This window comes from Lycorma delicatula, chromosome 7 (genome assembly GCF_047948215.1).
Source record: "Lycorma delicatula isolate Av1 chromosome 7, ASM4794821v1, whole genome shotgun sequence".
Lineage (NCBI taxonomy): Eukaryota > Metazoa > Arthropoda > Insecta > Hemiptera > Fulgoridae > Lycorma > Lycorma delicatula.
The window spans coordinates 118,848,437-118,862,787 of record NC_134461.1 but is presented as its reverse complement, the minus strand read 5'-3'; the positions used below and the strand labels follow the sequence as shown (position 1 = coordinate 118,862,787).

The window sequence follows — 14,351 nt, the reverse complement described above, 5'->3', positions numbered from 1 at the left end:
TTCTAGTTTTATAACTATGTTGTAGTGCCGTCTTATTTCATTTCGGTTATATATTTTTGTGTGTATTATAATATATTGATAACAATATAAAAATTATCAAATATATTATAAGATTAAATGAAATAATCAGTAATTAAAATATATTTACTTTTCTAAACCTACTCTTCATTATACCAGAAATCTCAAAAAATGAACCCCACATCCTTCAAAATGAAATTGTTGAGTAGGAAACAATAAACTACAAATAACGATTACAATGTCAAGATGGTGACTATATGTTACACAAACTGTCAGAAGGATATATACAATTTGCCAGAGCTACTAAAATCTCACATTTTTTTTTTATAACTCTAGATAATAAAAATATATATAAACTACAATACACATTTCTTACCAGACAAAGTGATAGGACTTTTCTCCCATTTAACATGACGAACATTTGAAGCTTTTTTCTTTTCTTCATCCAGCTTTTGCAGCCGTGCAGCAGTGTTTGAACGAGGTCTACTACGTGGCCCGTATCCTACACCTAATAATACAATAAAGCTATAAACAAGATAACATTTCTAAAAAATTTTGAAACAGTTTTTGTGATGAATAAATACAAATAAGCCACAAAAAAAAATACTAATAAACAAAAATTCGAGGCCGTTCTTTCATTCAAAATTGTTATAGCAATTTTGAAACAAAAACAAATATATAAGATAAACTTAACATAAATAAAAATATTTAAATGATTTGACAAACAGAAATATATTTAATTTGTAAAGTATAAACATTTTGAGAACACAAATGAAATGTTTAGGTCTGCCAATCAATGTAGGCATTTACTGACTCGTGTTTGAGTTTAAATCCATGTATACCAAAACATAACAGATGATAAAATTGCAACAAATTAATTTCTAACATTAAATGATTAAACAAATGCTTTTTCTGTTAATTTTTGAAAAATAAGTTTATGAACTACAAATTTTTAAAACTTTTCTTTTATAAAAAAAAGCTATTTTTTCCATGAACACTAATTTTTACATTGATACTTCTCTTACTACATAATCCAGAACTACTTTAATTAACTCTATTGCATCTATTACTATTCTACCATGCTGAAAACAATTACAAATAAAATAAAATTATCACCAAACTTTCAAAATGTATTTGAATTCACTTAAAACCCAAAATAATACAAGGACTCATATAATAACACAATCAATAAGTAAAAAAATTTAAAAAGAAAAAATACTGGTCTGTGTAAAAAAAATGACAAGAAATAGATCAGACACAAAAAAACCACACCTTTTCATCGTAAAGGTAAATTCAGCAGCAGTGTTAACCAGTAACACATGCAGGTTATAATTTGTAAATGTTTTCATTTGATATTACCAAACAATGTTTGTAACCATACACTGTCATCATATTGCTGTTTACGAGATACAATATCTATATATGATGGAATCATGTAATGAAAATAATAGACAGAATGAATATAATTTTCTAATGGCTACAGCATTTATTTATGCAGCAGCATAACTTCATTAACAAAAAGTATTTATGTAAACAAGAAACATTAAATATTTTAATAAGAGAATTACATTTAAGTAACAATCTATTTAAAAATTTCAATTGGATGTCTACAGACAATTTGGAATTGTTATTAAATAACTTTACAAAATTAATAGTGAAATTAAAATTTAATAACACACTGCCTATCTGAACATGACCTTAACAAGATACGTCTTACTAAGTTAAGAAATACCACTTCTTTCCAGAATATTTATTCTTAATAAAAGGAAAGTAAAAAGAAAAACAGAAACAATAGCTGCAGTATTACATGGAAACAATGCCACATAAATTTTGTTCCACTAATTAAAGTGATTTTTTTTTTTTTTATTATAAGTTGTTTATAACAAAAATAAACTATTCATTAAGTGACAAGGCTAACTTGTCATACAGCTTCAAATGTCACAATGAACTATCCCTTCATGTTATATTATACAGCACAGTAATGTAAAATAATATAGTTTTATAAAGAAACATATTACTTTGCAACTATATACATACATTAAAAAAGGTCCTTCACATTAATTCAGGTGTAATGAACTAATTTTTAATAATGTTTTTGTTATTGTAAAACTTTTTTATCACTATAATGATAACAATAATAAAACTTTACAGTTTTATTAAAAAGAACTCTGATTTAAGAACAAAACTGTATATAATATTTACCTATACAGATACAATCTTCAATACCATGGTGAAGTTGCAACAATCAAATGGTGAGTTTGCAACAATATAATAATAATAGTGCAACTAATAAAACTGCTCTTGTTACTAAAATGTATAATTAAATTCTAATATACATACTAAAAAATTAAAAAACTACATTGACAACAAAGTAAAAATAATAACAACAAGAAAAAGTAACAAAGCAAGATTAAAGTAAATAATAAATAATGGGAAAAGATTAATACAAAACAATAAAAGCTGCCTATTAATGACTTATTTTAAGACATTACTGAAAAAGATTAATGTTCTCTGATATAAATTTTTTTTTATATCAATTTTTTTTTTATTCACCTAATTAAAATTAAGTACATTTACATAATGTTTATTATAAGTTCATTAAGTTCTAGCTCATAAATATTTGACAGTTAGTATTACTTTAAATAAGAAGTTTTATTACATTACCATAAATGAGCCTTGATACTCTCTCTATATTGAAAACTAACATTTGTTATTCAATTACACAATGTTATTCCAATGAATGTGAACACATCAGTTGAAGGTCAGGCAAAGAATTAAAAAATACATCCTTTTTTTATTTTAAAAATCACTAAAGATCTTAACAAGATTATTCGATTTCTTTGAAGAAGACAGACTGTAATACCACTATGAACATCAAACTCGACAGGAGAATACAATAAAAAAATAAAATGAACTTCACAAGTATTCTCACAAAAGAACAAAATATCTAATTAGTCTAAAATATCTAATTGGTTTTATGAGAAGATAGAACAAAACATGTTAGAATAAACACAACTAAATAAGAACATTAATAATCAGTATGTAAAATATTACTATTACTGAAACATTCACTTTATTAATAAAAAAATTAACGTTAAGCATGTTTTTTCAAATCAAATCTGCAATTCACTAAGCACTGATGATAATGTCTTAATAAATGATAAATTCAATAAAAAAAACAACCAAATTACTTTTATAAATATGGCAAAAATCATCTTCAGTTTATAGAAGCCCTGTTTAGGAAGACAAAATGAACATTTGTTAAAAGTTCTTGAAAAATTAATTTTATAACATACAATGTTTGATAAAAACGATTGCAATTTTAAAAAGCTGAAAAAAGAAATTCATTTTCAGATGTGAAAAACAAAAAAACCTCCTGTGTGGCAATTTCAAGGAGGTATTCTTGAAATACCTTCTTCTTATTCTTTCTTTCAAGAAATTATTACGTGTCAGCGCTGGACGGCCTAACTAATCATATTTTTGCATATTTTGTGACTCTCAACCACACATAAAAATTTCAAATCTTAATGTTATATCACATATCACCAATATATAATATAAAAACAGTCACGTTAAAAAATAATGTACTTTTTCAGATTGTAATCAAAATGTCTCACTCTCTCTCCCAAAAAAAAACTCTGCCATAACACTCAACTTCTTTGAACAAAGTAAAACATCATCATTACTAACAATTAATCAATGATAATTGTCATAAATGAAGACAATGTTTTGATACACATTAAAAAACTAAGTTAAAATTTTTTTTTGATTGTTACAATAAAAACAGCAATAATAAAAGAATAGCAAGCCAAGTTTATGAACATGTTCTTCATATGCAGAATTTACTTCATACTGGTCAGATGATTCTTTAAATATTTACAGAGTATATAAAAAAATATCACTCAAGAAAATATATATAAACTAATAATAATCATGGGGTTTAGAATCAAGATATATTTCAGATATCCACCAACAAATTTATGTATATTATAAGACCAATAGCATGATGTTAAAATACGAATAAAACCAATACCTTACCAAGATTAATATCAAATGAACGAGCAAGAATATCTAAATCATCTTCATCACTTTCTTCTACACCAGGATAACATTCATATTTTCCAAATTCTAGCTGACGTAAAAGATTATCTTTGGTCATAACATCCTCACTCATTCCTGGAAAAAAAATTAATAAATAAAACATTTCTTAATATAAACAAATATTAGAAATATCCAGTAATCTGAACTTATTAATACCAAACCTCTAAATTAATAAAAAAATTCCAATCACAAGTAAACAGAATTCTAAGATATTCAAAAATCAAGAATTACAAGGAAAAAAAATAAGTCTTGTTATACAAGAATTGCAGTAACTATTTACTGCATTTTCATTTCAAGATTCTGAACATTTATACATTTTTTATTAATGCTGACCAAATTAAAACGTAATTTTTTTAAAGAAGTAATGGTTTTTTTAGAAACTTTCATGGCTAGATCAGTAACAATAATAACCGAAGACTCTAATTTGACCGTTGAACAAACTGGTTGAATTTCAATGCTTTCTTAAAGCTCATTGCTATCAACATTTTCACATAATTCTTTTCATGGGCTCATCCCTAGCTATCAAACCTCTGGCTACTACCAAAAAATGACAGGATGTGATACACACATTACTGTCATCTCTATTTATATGAGGTACAAACATCAAAATTTGATGTATCTATAAAGATTTTTAAAACTGTTATGTTAGATTTTCTGTTAATGTTACATGAATAAAGTTATATTGATAAATTACTAACTTCATGCAGAAATAAAACTGCATGAAGCATGTGGTCTGAATGACACAATATATTTACAAGTGGGTTAAATATCTTTAGGAAAGGGAGATAGATGGTAGTGTACTTCGAAACTGAACTGTTACTGGGGTCTCTCTCTATATCCTGTCAAAAAACTGGGATAATTTCTAAAGGACAAGTTACAATATTTTTAATTTGACTGAAATATAATAATAACAACAATAAAAACTGTACTGAATATAAATTATACATCAGTATAAAATAATAAAGCAAAAACTAAAAGGTTCTGTTTATGCCACAAATCTTTATGGCAAGGCCATGCAAGTTGCCCTTTACAAGTGATTATTATAAAGCAGATTCAATATTCTAAAAATGATAACAATTACTACACCCTCAATAAGCAATTCAATCAATGACACTAAGAAAAACCATTAAATGAACTTCTTTAAAATATCATCAAAAAGTAATTCTGAATAATTAATAATTAAAAGAATAATCTTTAATCTAAACATATGAATAGAATTTCTTTTTTTCTTTTTCTTTAGTTGAAATATGTTTTCTAATAAGTTATTTTCCTCCAGGAATTTAAAGAACCACTCAAGCACAGGCTGAGGCTTCCCTAAAAAGAAAATGTTAATTTCTAGAATTCTTGTACTTGGAAGAATAAAGATTAACAACATAAACCATTCAGTTAGATTCTGACTACAGCATCTAGCTGAGTTAAGTGCACGCATTGATTGAACAAATAACTGTAGAAATATGACTTTAAGTCAAATAACCAGAATAATGTTTATCGTTATAAAATGGAGTTGTCTATTAATATATGTGGGTGACCTTGAACGAGCACTTTCATGTGTATTTTAACAAGGTAGCTGAAATAAATAATAATGATAATATCAACAGATAACTGTTTATTTGGATTTGTAACACTATCACAAATGTGATTGGCCCAAGATTGGAAAAAATCAACTGCCAAACTGTAAATAGCAACTATCTGTAAGAAGAAGGGTAATGTAATTTTGAATTAAAAAAGTTAAATCATTAATTAATTAATTACTATCCAGAAAACTTTTTGCATGAACATAATACTCATTTGTATATAACTTGCACTTCCTTATAAGTTTTGCTACAGTTGTATTGTCATTTAATACACACAATAGTCAGTACTGTTTAAATTTTAAACACCACTTCTTAAACCTCTGTACAAAAATCATTTTACATTTTACTGCTTTCTAGGAATTTACATTCCACTACAGTTTTCCCGTCAGCCATTACAGTTTTGGCAGCTATCCAGCCATCATTACAGTTTTACAGCCATTCATACATGGATCACAATCACATTTACGTTTTGTACAGTTTTCTAAAACATCCTTTGATACAGATATATCTAGAAGCTGATTTACGAATATTAATAGAGCAGAAAAACTGCCAAAACTACTTTTATTTTTTGAAGCTTTTCTTTTACTTGGACTATTAAATGTGAACCAATATGTCCAAAATAAACAATTTATCTTCTTTAAGAGAGCACAGTGTTTTTGGTTTAAAACAGTTTCAGTTCGATTTAAAGCAAGCTTCTTCTTTTACAAAGCCTTTCTCCTGAACATGAATACTATCTCATGGAAGACTTACTTTGTGTACCATACATAGAGACAACTCTGTCAATCAGCAGTAATCGAAAATATAATTCATTATGGATCTTACATTTGGTTTTTATTTTCTCTTGATTTGATGGGCACCGATTTAGAAAGTTTTTCTTTAATTCTAAAAAATAAATTTTTTCTGTTTTACCATCCTACTACATACATCCTAAACGCAGGACACTGGTCTACTTTCACAGTTTAGACAAGTCAAAACTGTCTTATGTGCTAATATGCAAAATAAAACTGGTGAAACTAATTTTGTCAATTTAATCTTGCGGGGAATCTTTTACCAGAATATTAATGGGAATAAAAAAAATGTCTCTATGAGAAGTTGTACACATCAACCAAGAATGTCATGAAATTTAATATTTCAAGAAATTTATATTCTAAGCTGGAATCTGTATTATTTAGTAATAACAATGCCATTCTTTCTTTAACTCACAATGGTTCAACTTTGTCCCCAAATCTTGCAACCTTAATTAAACTCATTTCCTGACATCACACAATGATGAAATTTTACATAGGGACTCAAATCAGCTGACAATGCAATATTTCATTGTTACTTTTATATATTTCTATTCTCTTTTTTCTTATTATCAATTGTGGTCCTTGAAAGACCACATTCCAATCTTCACCTTTTTTGCAGTTTTCTCTTTGTCCAATATTCTCTCATTCTTTGAGCTTGCTGTTCTCTTCTTTCTTTTAACCATACTTGAGCACTGTCTTCTTTCCTTTCTTTTTATTTCTATATTTTACAGATAGAACATTTACATATAAGTTGTTAGAGATATACAGGGAACATCTTGAGGAAGGGAGCTGAATCGATAAGATGTTGTTATCGACCCGACTGATTTTGAGCGTCGATTCAGTAGGTAGATCAGGTGACTGTTGAAGTGGATTTTAATATAATTACTATAAATTTAACTTCTAAAATTTATATATGCTAATCATCTGATTTAGTTACAAATAATTAGTATCACTTATAATAATGAGAAATAATTATCCAGATTATAATATAGAATAAAAGTGCATATATTTTTTTATTTTTGCTAAAGAATTAAAATAACTAAAAGTAAAAACTTACTTGTCAGTTTTAAATACTTAACAAAAAATTTTTTTAAAAAATAAATAAATAAAAAGTAATAAATTAACATTTTACAAAGAGATTTTAACTAAAGAGAATTTAATTTGTTCAAATATGATTTCACAAAATGCTACCGTTAATTCTGTCATGGGCCTCAACAGTACACAAAATATAAGGATTTATCATGGACTACGCTGTTCTCTATCCAAACATCTTTGCCGAAGGACAAGCATACATCAGTCTTAGGAGAGGCATATATGGGTCTATAGTGGACGTCACCTTTGCCACCCCCACCCTTGGAACTAAAATTTGAGACTGGCAGGTGTGAAGGATACACAGGGAGCAACCACCAGGCTGTTATTATGACAATTGACGACGGTAGACATCATGTGATAGGGCGACCCCTGACTCAAGGATGGAGTGTGAAGGAAATAGACCCTCAGTTATTCATGGAGGTCCTTGGACCAACCTTATGGAATACGGTATATGATGGAGTCCTTCAAATTTCACTTCCGGAGGACGTTGCTGTGGTCGGCTATGTGGATGACATAGTACTCGCAGTACTATGAGATGGCCCCTGAAAAGACAGAGATTGTACTTATCATCTATAAGAAAAGACATCAAACACTGTCGTTGGAACTATCAGGAAGAAGGGTTGATTCCAGAATGGCCATTAAATACCTTGGCATCTGGACTGATGCCTGATTGAGGTACGGAGTTCATGTTATGGAAAGTTGTGAGGGCGGAGAGGTCAATGCGTGCAGTTGCCATCTTACTTCTGAACACCAGGGGGCCTGGAGAACTCAGGAGGAGGTTATTAACAAGTGTGGAGTATTCTTCCCTCTTATACAGGGCAGAGATATGGGCAGATGTTCTGAGGTATAAAATGTATATGGGAATACTTGCTGCGCTGCATAGGAGATGCTGCCTCCAGATTTCGGCATCTTATTATATGACCTCAAGACAGGCTGCAGAGGTGCTGGCTGGTATTATGCCAATTGAACTGTTAATTGCTCACAGAAGGAAGCATACAGAATTAAGGATGCTTCCTTCTTCGAAGAAGAAGAGATTGATTGTGGCCAATTTACAGCAGTTGATGAATACTTGGCAAGAACGGTGGTATGCGGGAGAGAAAGGTCAGTGGACTTACCGTCTGATTGGAAATGTAAGGAGTTAGTGCAGTAGGACTCACGGATTAATTGATTATAGACTTACACAATTCCTGGTTGGGCATGGTGGTTACAGATCTTATCTGTTTAGGTTCACTCTTGACCATTCAGACTGCTGTCTGGCCTGCAATGTGGAGGAAACTCCGTACCATATCTTTTTCTGTTGTACGAGGTTCCAAAAGCACGGAGGTGCATGCTGGATGCCCTGGATCGGTGGACATGTTCAGACCTGAGGATTTTCAGCAGATAATGCTTCAGGGTATGAAGCAGTGGACTATTATTGCAAATTATAACAGAAAAGTTTTAGAAGAACTCAGTAAAACAAAAAAAACTCGTAGAAGATGGCGAACATTGGCGCGGCCTGCAAGAGAATGAGGCGTCAAAGGGTACTGGGTTGGACAGGTCTGCGGCTGAGTGCCTTGGGGGCCCTCTCAAGCATGAGAGGTTGCTTTGGTATGAAGAGGCTGTGGACACTCCACTCCCGGTGCCTGAGGGCGTTGCTCATGTTTTTAATGATTATGGCTGACGGTCACATGGGTAAGTGATAAGTAGTTGAGTTTGTGTTTTGTGTACTCTAGGTGAGATTGTGGAAATTTAATTAACTTTTGAGTGTACTTTGGTGGATAAGTTGTCTTGTGGTCATATCTTCTTGATTGTGGTGCACTTGTCTTGTGTTGGCTTGATTGTATGAATGTATGTGGTTCATCTTAGTACCTGTTAAGTGTTCTATTTTTCTGAATGTTTTTTCTCTTTAGGTATTCTTGTAGTGGTTTGGTATGGATGATGTTTGCTAGTGGAGACCGAATGTGTGTGAGTGGGCGCTTACCCCACTCCAGAAGTAATGCTTCATTAGCGGTTTCCCAGGAGGTGGGGTCACAAGGGGTGGAGGTTGCACATGAATACATATGGCAGAATTAGATCTCTTAATGGACGTCAGATTGAAGAATTGGACAATTCAAAATTAAGAGGCAGAAAATCTTATAACAATATTGTCCTAGTTAAGATGGACTGTCTGAGAAATAAAGTGTAAATAATAAATTTATAAAATAGAATTGTAAACAGAAAATGTAAAATGTATTTAAGTATACAATAAAGCTTTTTTCAATGTTTTATAAATATACCTTGTTATTTAAAATCTCAATCAGCCTAATAAATACAACGTTACATGTATGTACATACAGTACATGCATATGAATATAAAACATATATGTACATTAGTTTTATATATATAGTGTATATGACAGTACACCCCACACTTTTCTTTTTATTCATACATAAACAGAAAACTTTTTTAAAAGTATATTTGGTACTTTATGATTAAACGGAGGTCATTCTAACACAGCTCGCTGCAACTGTTAGGTTGAGGATATAAATAAAGACCTATACTGTGTGTACATGTTTGTCTTTTTACATAATTATAAATATGATCTAACCAAACTTAACCTACGCTCGCTAACCTTGACTAGCAAGCATGGGTTAAGTTTGGTTAAATTAATAGAATCTAACCAGATGTTTGAGTTTTTTTTAAAAACATCATTCTTCCTTCTGAATACAGATGGCCTTCGTTTAATCATAAAGTACCGTAATTTTCTTGAAAGTAATCATTTGAAAAGTAGTTTTCTTGAAAACAAATTTTTTTTACTTTAAGTAAAAATTGTTTTATTTTTTTTTTTGTTTTTTTACTTATATTTTTTAAAGAAAAGCACATTTCTTAATGTTCTTTTGTTTATAAATTCAACTAGATCTTTTCTCTAACTCTGAAAACATATATATATATATATATATATATATACCTGAAAAACATTTAAATTTTCAGAAAAATGTATACTAATTAAACAAAGATACAGCGTTCATATTTCAAAATTTCAGATGGAAATGTGTTGTGTAATTGATGGATGATAGATAAATGTAACAATATTCCGCAGAACCTGATAAACTATACAGTGTTTATTTATTTATTTTTATAACACTTCTAGTAATCTGAACAAAATAAACATTATTCATCGGAATTTTTTTTTAATTCATCCATCAAAAAAGAATAAGTACAAATACTGAACTGTTTTAATGGGATTCCACTATTATCATTAGTCACTGAAGTATCTACTTCAAACAGAAAAACAAACAAAATAATAGTTCTGATATAAACATGTAATCTTTTAGTACATGTTCATAACATTAAAGATGATAGTATATTCTGCATAAATCCTACTCCATTAAAATTAACAATGAATAATAACACTGTACATAAAGATCCAAACAGCACCATATGGTTTGTATTTATGTTTCACTCCAATAAATTGTATTTTATATAATGTTTTAAGGAAAATTTACATTTCACACTACTTGTCCATTATCACTTAATATCAACCGAAAACATAACTGAAAAAATAAACAAAATTATCAAGCAAAACAAATATTGTAATTTTTAAAATTCTTAAGTGTAATCTAATTTTAGCACATTAACAACTACAATTTACATTAATCAATCTATCTTGTAAATAAATACTTTATAAGGCAAAGAAAATTTGAAATAACGCCAAAAAATACATAAAACTGTATTGCAAGTGACCAAATGTTTCAGAATATTACTTTACAATTTACTGCATGCCACATTTCATTAAAGAAAAACCACTAAAAACGCATTTTTACACTTCAAAAATACTGTGTTGAGACATATTTTGAAACACTTTTTTAAACGGTTATCAGTCAGGAAACTAAATTGAACTTATAATGCCCTTCATATCAAATGACAACTTCAACATCCAAACATAACCTAACTTCCAAATGGTAAATGCCCCAATAATATAAAATATAAAAGTTAAAACTGCATAAACTAAAGTAAAAATATACCAGTATCATCCGAAGAAATAAATGACGTTCTAATATGTGATAATAACCAATGTTTGTTGTCATAAAAAGCCATTTTTGGACAAACATTGCAACACCACGCTGTAACACTAGGTTTGAAGACGTCTGGATTCCATATTTGTTTCTTTCTTCGGCTCTTCCCTAATCGAGCACGACTAAAATCGATTAATTACAGTTACATGAAAAATTACAAAACTATACGCTACCTGAACAAATATCTCAAAATGTATTTTTTTATGCCAGATTTTCCATACATACTCCAAATAAGTAAAGCTACTGTAAATACTGTAATTCCTGACTTTTTTTAAAAACGCTTATAGATTTCTTTATTTTTAATTTATTATAAAATAAAATTTTACACAAAATTCGCTCTCTGAAAAACCCACAATTATGGTCATTTTTTTATATTTAATAAACTTACCTTTCCAGGGCTTATTTTCGGGGTGAAAAGTTGCTGTAGTTATTGCACGCCATCTTTAAAGCGGTTTCCATGATTAAATTTGACTATAAATAAATTTATCCGAATTTACACTTTCTTTAAGGCAAATGAAATATGCCTCAACAAAGAATGTAAGTAGTGTATTTTAGTATTATGGGCTTAAACCATTTTATCTAAACTTCAAAATTAAAAAAAAAGTTCTAGGTATTAATTTAAATTCAGATACATTTTAAAACAATCAGTTTTTATTTTAATTTTAGTATCATTTCTGTCTCTAGTTTCAATAACTTTATGCTTGTCAAGTAAAAAAAAATTAGTTATATATAAATCTCCATGCACGCCAACCTCCGTGGCGCGAGTGGTAGCGTATCGGCCTTTCATCCACAGGTACCGGGTTTGAATCCCAGTCAGTCATGACATCTTCACACACTACAAAACATTCATCTCATCCTCTGAAGCAATAACTAACGGTGGTCCCGAAGGTTAAAAAAAAGTAAAAATCCTCCATTCATAAAAATTCTCTACATGTATGTTTTTGTTAAACATGTAATTCAAATCGACTAGTATATTTTTTAAATGTGGAAAACAGTTTACCTTTGTTTGAGCCATTCTATATGGGGTGGACTTTAACAAAGCCTGTAATTTGTGTTTTGCTTAGTGTTAAAGTGAATTTTAGCATTTTTTTATCATGGAACATTGCAGCACGTATGTCAAAATTCAAACTTTTTATTTTCCCATACATAACTTTTTCTATGAATCAAAATGTTTTTCAAGATGAATCAATATTTTATTCCCTTAGTAAACTAAGTGATTTACAAGTAACTGAGTATTTAGGAAAAAACAATAAAATGAAATTCAGGGTCAAATGACTTATGATATTACAGTACTACGAGTTCACTTAACCCATTTCTTCCCAAAAGGACAATTTATACATTTTTTCATTTTATCTACATCTTTACTACCCAATTTAAAAAAAATAAGACATTAAAGGGAAACTCATACTTGTAGTTTTTGAATTATGATCTGATGCGTTCAAGCAACATCAGGAGTTCCCTGCGACTTGCAATGTGTTAACGCAGCAGCATTAGGCAGTGATGTAAACAGTAAACATATGACTGACAATTATGTAAAATAATTTTATTAATAGTAATATTAATAATAAATACTAATAATAATTTCAGTTCATACTATTTTCTGTAATATTTATAATTTTACAATTACATTTTACTTAAGCTGCCTTGTGAAAATTTTTAAAACAGCCCACATGTATAAACACTTAGCATTTCTTACAAATACAAACAGTTTGACTATAGCACATTTCACACCTTCATCTTGCATTAGTTTCATTTCTCTCTATAATACGGTCAAATTTATCTTTTCATACATTGTCTGGTAAATTAGTTTTACTGCAGTGTCCTAATTGTAAATTTCTGTCATTTATGTCTGGTTCCTACAATTTTTTCTGATTGAAGTAACGGCAAAACTAAGAGTGATTTAAATTCTATTTGGTTAATTTTATTTCTTGTTGATTAAATATAAAATTTAACCAGCTTTCCTCTCATGAATATTTTTGCTGAATAACATCCAAAATAAGAGACCATTTTCTCATCAATTGAAATTTTATGAGAAAACACCCAAATTGCCAGAATTTGACATTCAACTAATTATACAGAGCGTTTCATAATGTTCTTCGGAGTTTCGAAAATTCATTAACAAAAAACTATTTCACTCATAAGAATAAAACAAGTACTGTACGAAAGAGTACTTCAAATAGTTTTTTCCACATACACTAGGCAGTTAGTAAACCATTTGCTCGCTAGGCGTCGACCGTAGAGAAAATGGCTGCCACGGGAAGAGAGAAGTCGTTTTGTGTGTTAGAATTTCACTCGTCAAAGTCAGTTAATTTCTGTGCAACGTGCGTTTCGGTTGAAATTTCATAAGGAGCCACCAAGTGACAATCAATTCGTGCATGGTATAAACAATTCAGCGAAACTGATCGCTTGTGCAAGCGAAAATCAACTGGTTGTCGATCAACCTCAGAAGTCAATGTCGAACGTGTGAATGCAAGTTTCATTCGCAGCCCGTCAAAATCGACTGCGGCTGCAGGCAGAGAATTAGGAATTCCGAAAACAACAGTGTAGACAGTTCTCCGTAAACGTTTATTATGTAAACCGTACCATCTTCAATTAATCCAGCGTTTTTTTGATGGAGATAAAACACGTAGGCTCGATTTTTGTTTACAGTTACAGGAAAAGATGTTAGATGAAGGTTTTCTAAACAAGATAATTTTCATCGATGAAGCTACTTTCCATATTAGCGGCAAAGTAAACCGTCATA

General features: G+C 29.7%; 1 protein-coding gene across 1 annotated transcript in view; it reads right to left on the bottom strand.

Annotated features, from left to right (window-relative positions):
* The window catches only part of Sin1 (SAPK-interacting protein 1), a 41,949-nt gene extending 30,266 nt beyond the window's left edge, over positions 1 to 11,683 (bottom strand). Inside the window, exons 1-3 of the mRNA XM_075371696.1 lie at positions 11,558 to 11,683; positions 4,057 to 4,194; positions 395 to 526 (exon numbers count right to left, since the gene is read on the bottom strand). Of these exons, the coding sequence (XP_075227811.1) occupies positions 395 to 526; positions 4,057 to 4,194; positions 11,558 to 11,630 (343 nt within the window). The 5' untranslated portion in view covers positions 11,631 to 11,683. The remainder of the gene's footprint in view (positions 1 to 394; positions 527 to 4,056; positions 4,195 to 11,557) is intronic.
* Between the last annotated feature and the right edge of the window lie 2,668 nt (positions 11,684 to 14,351).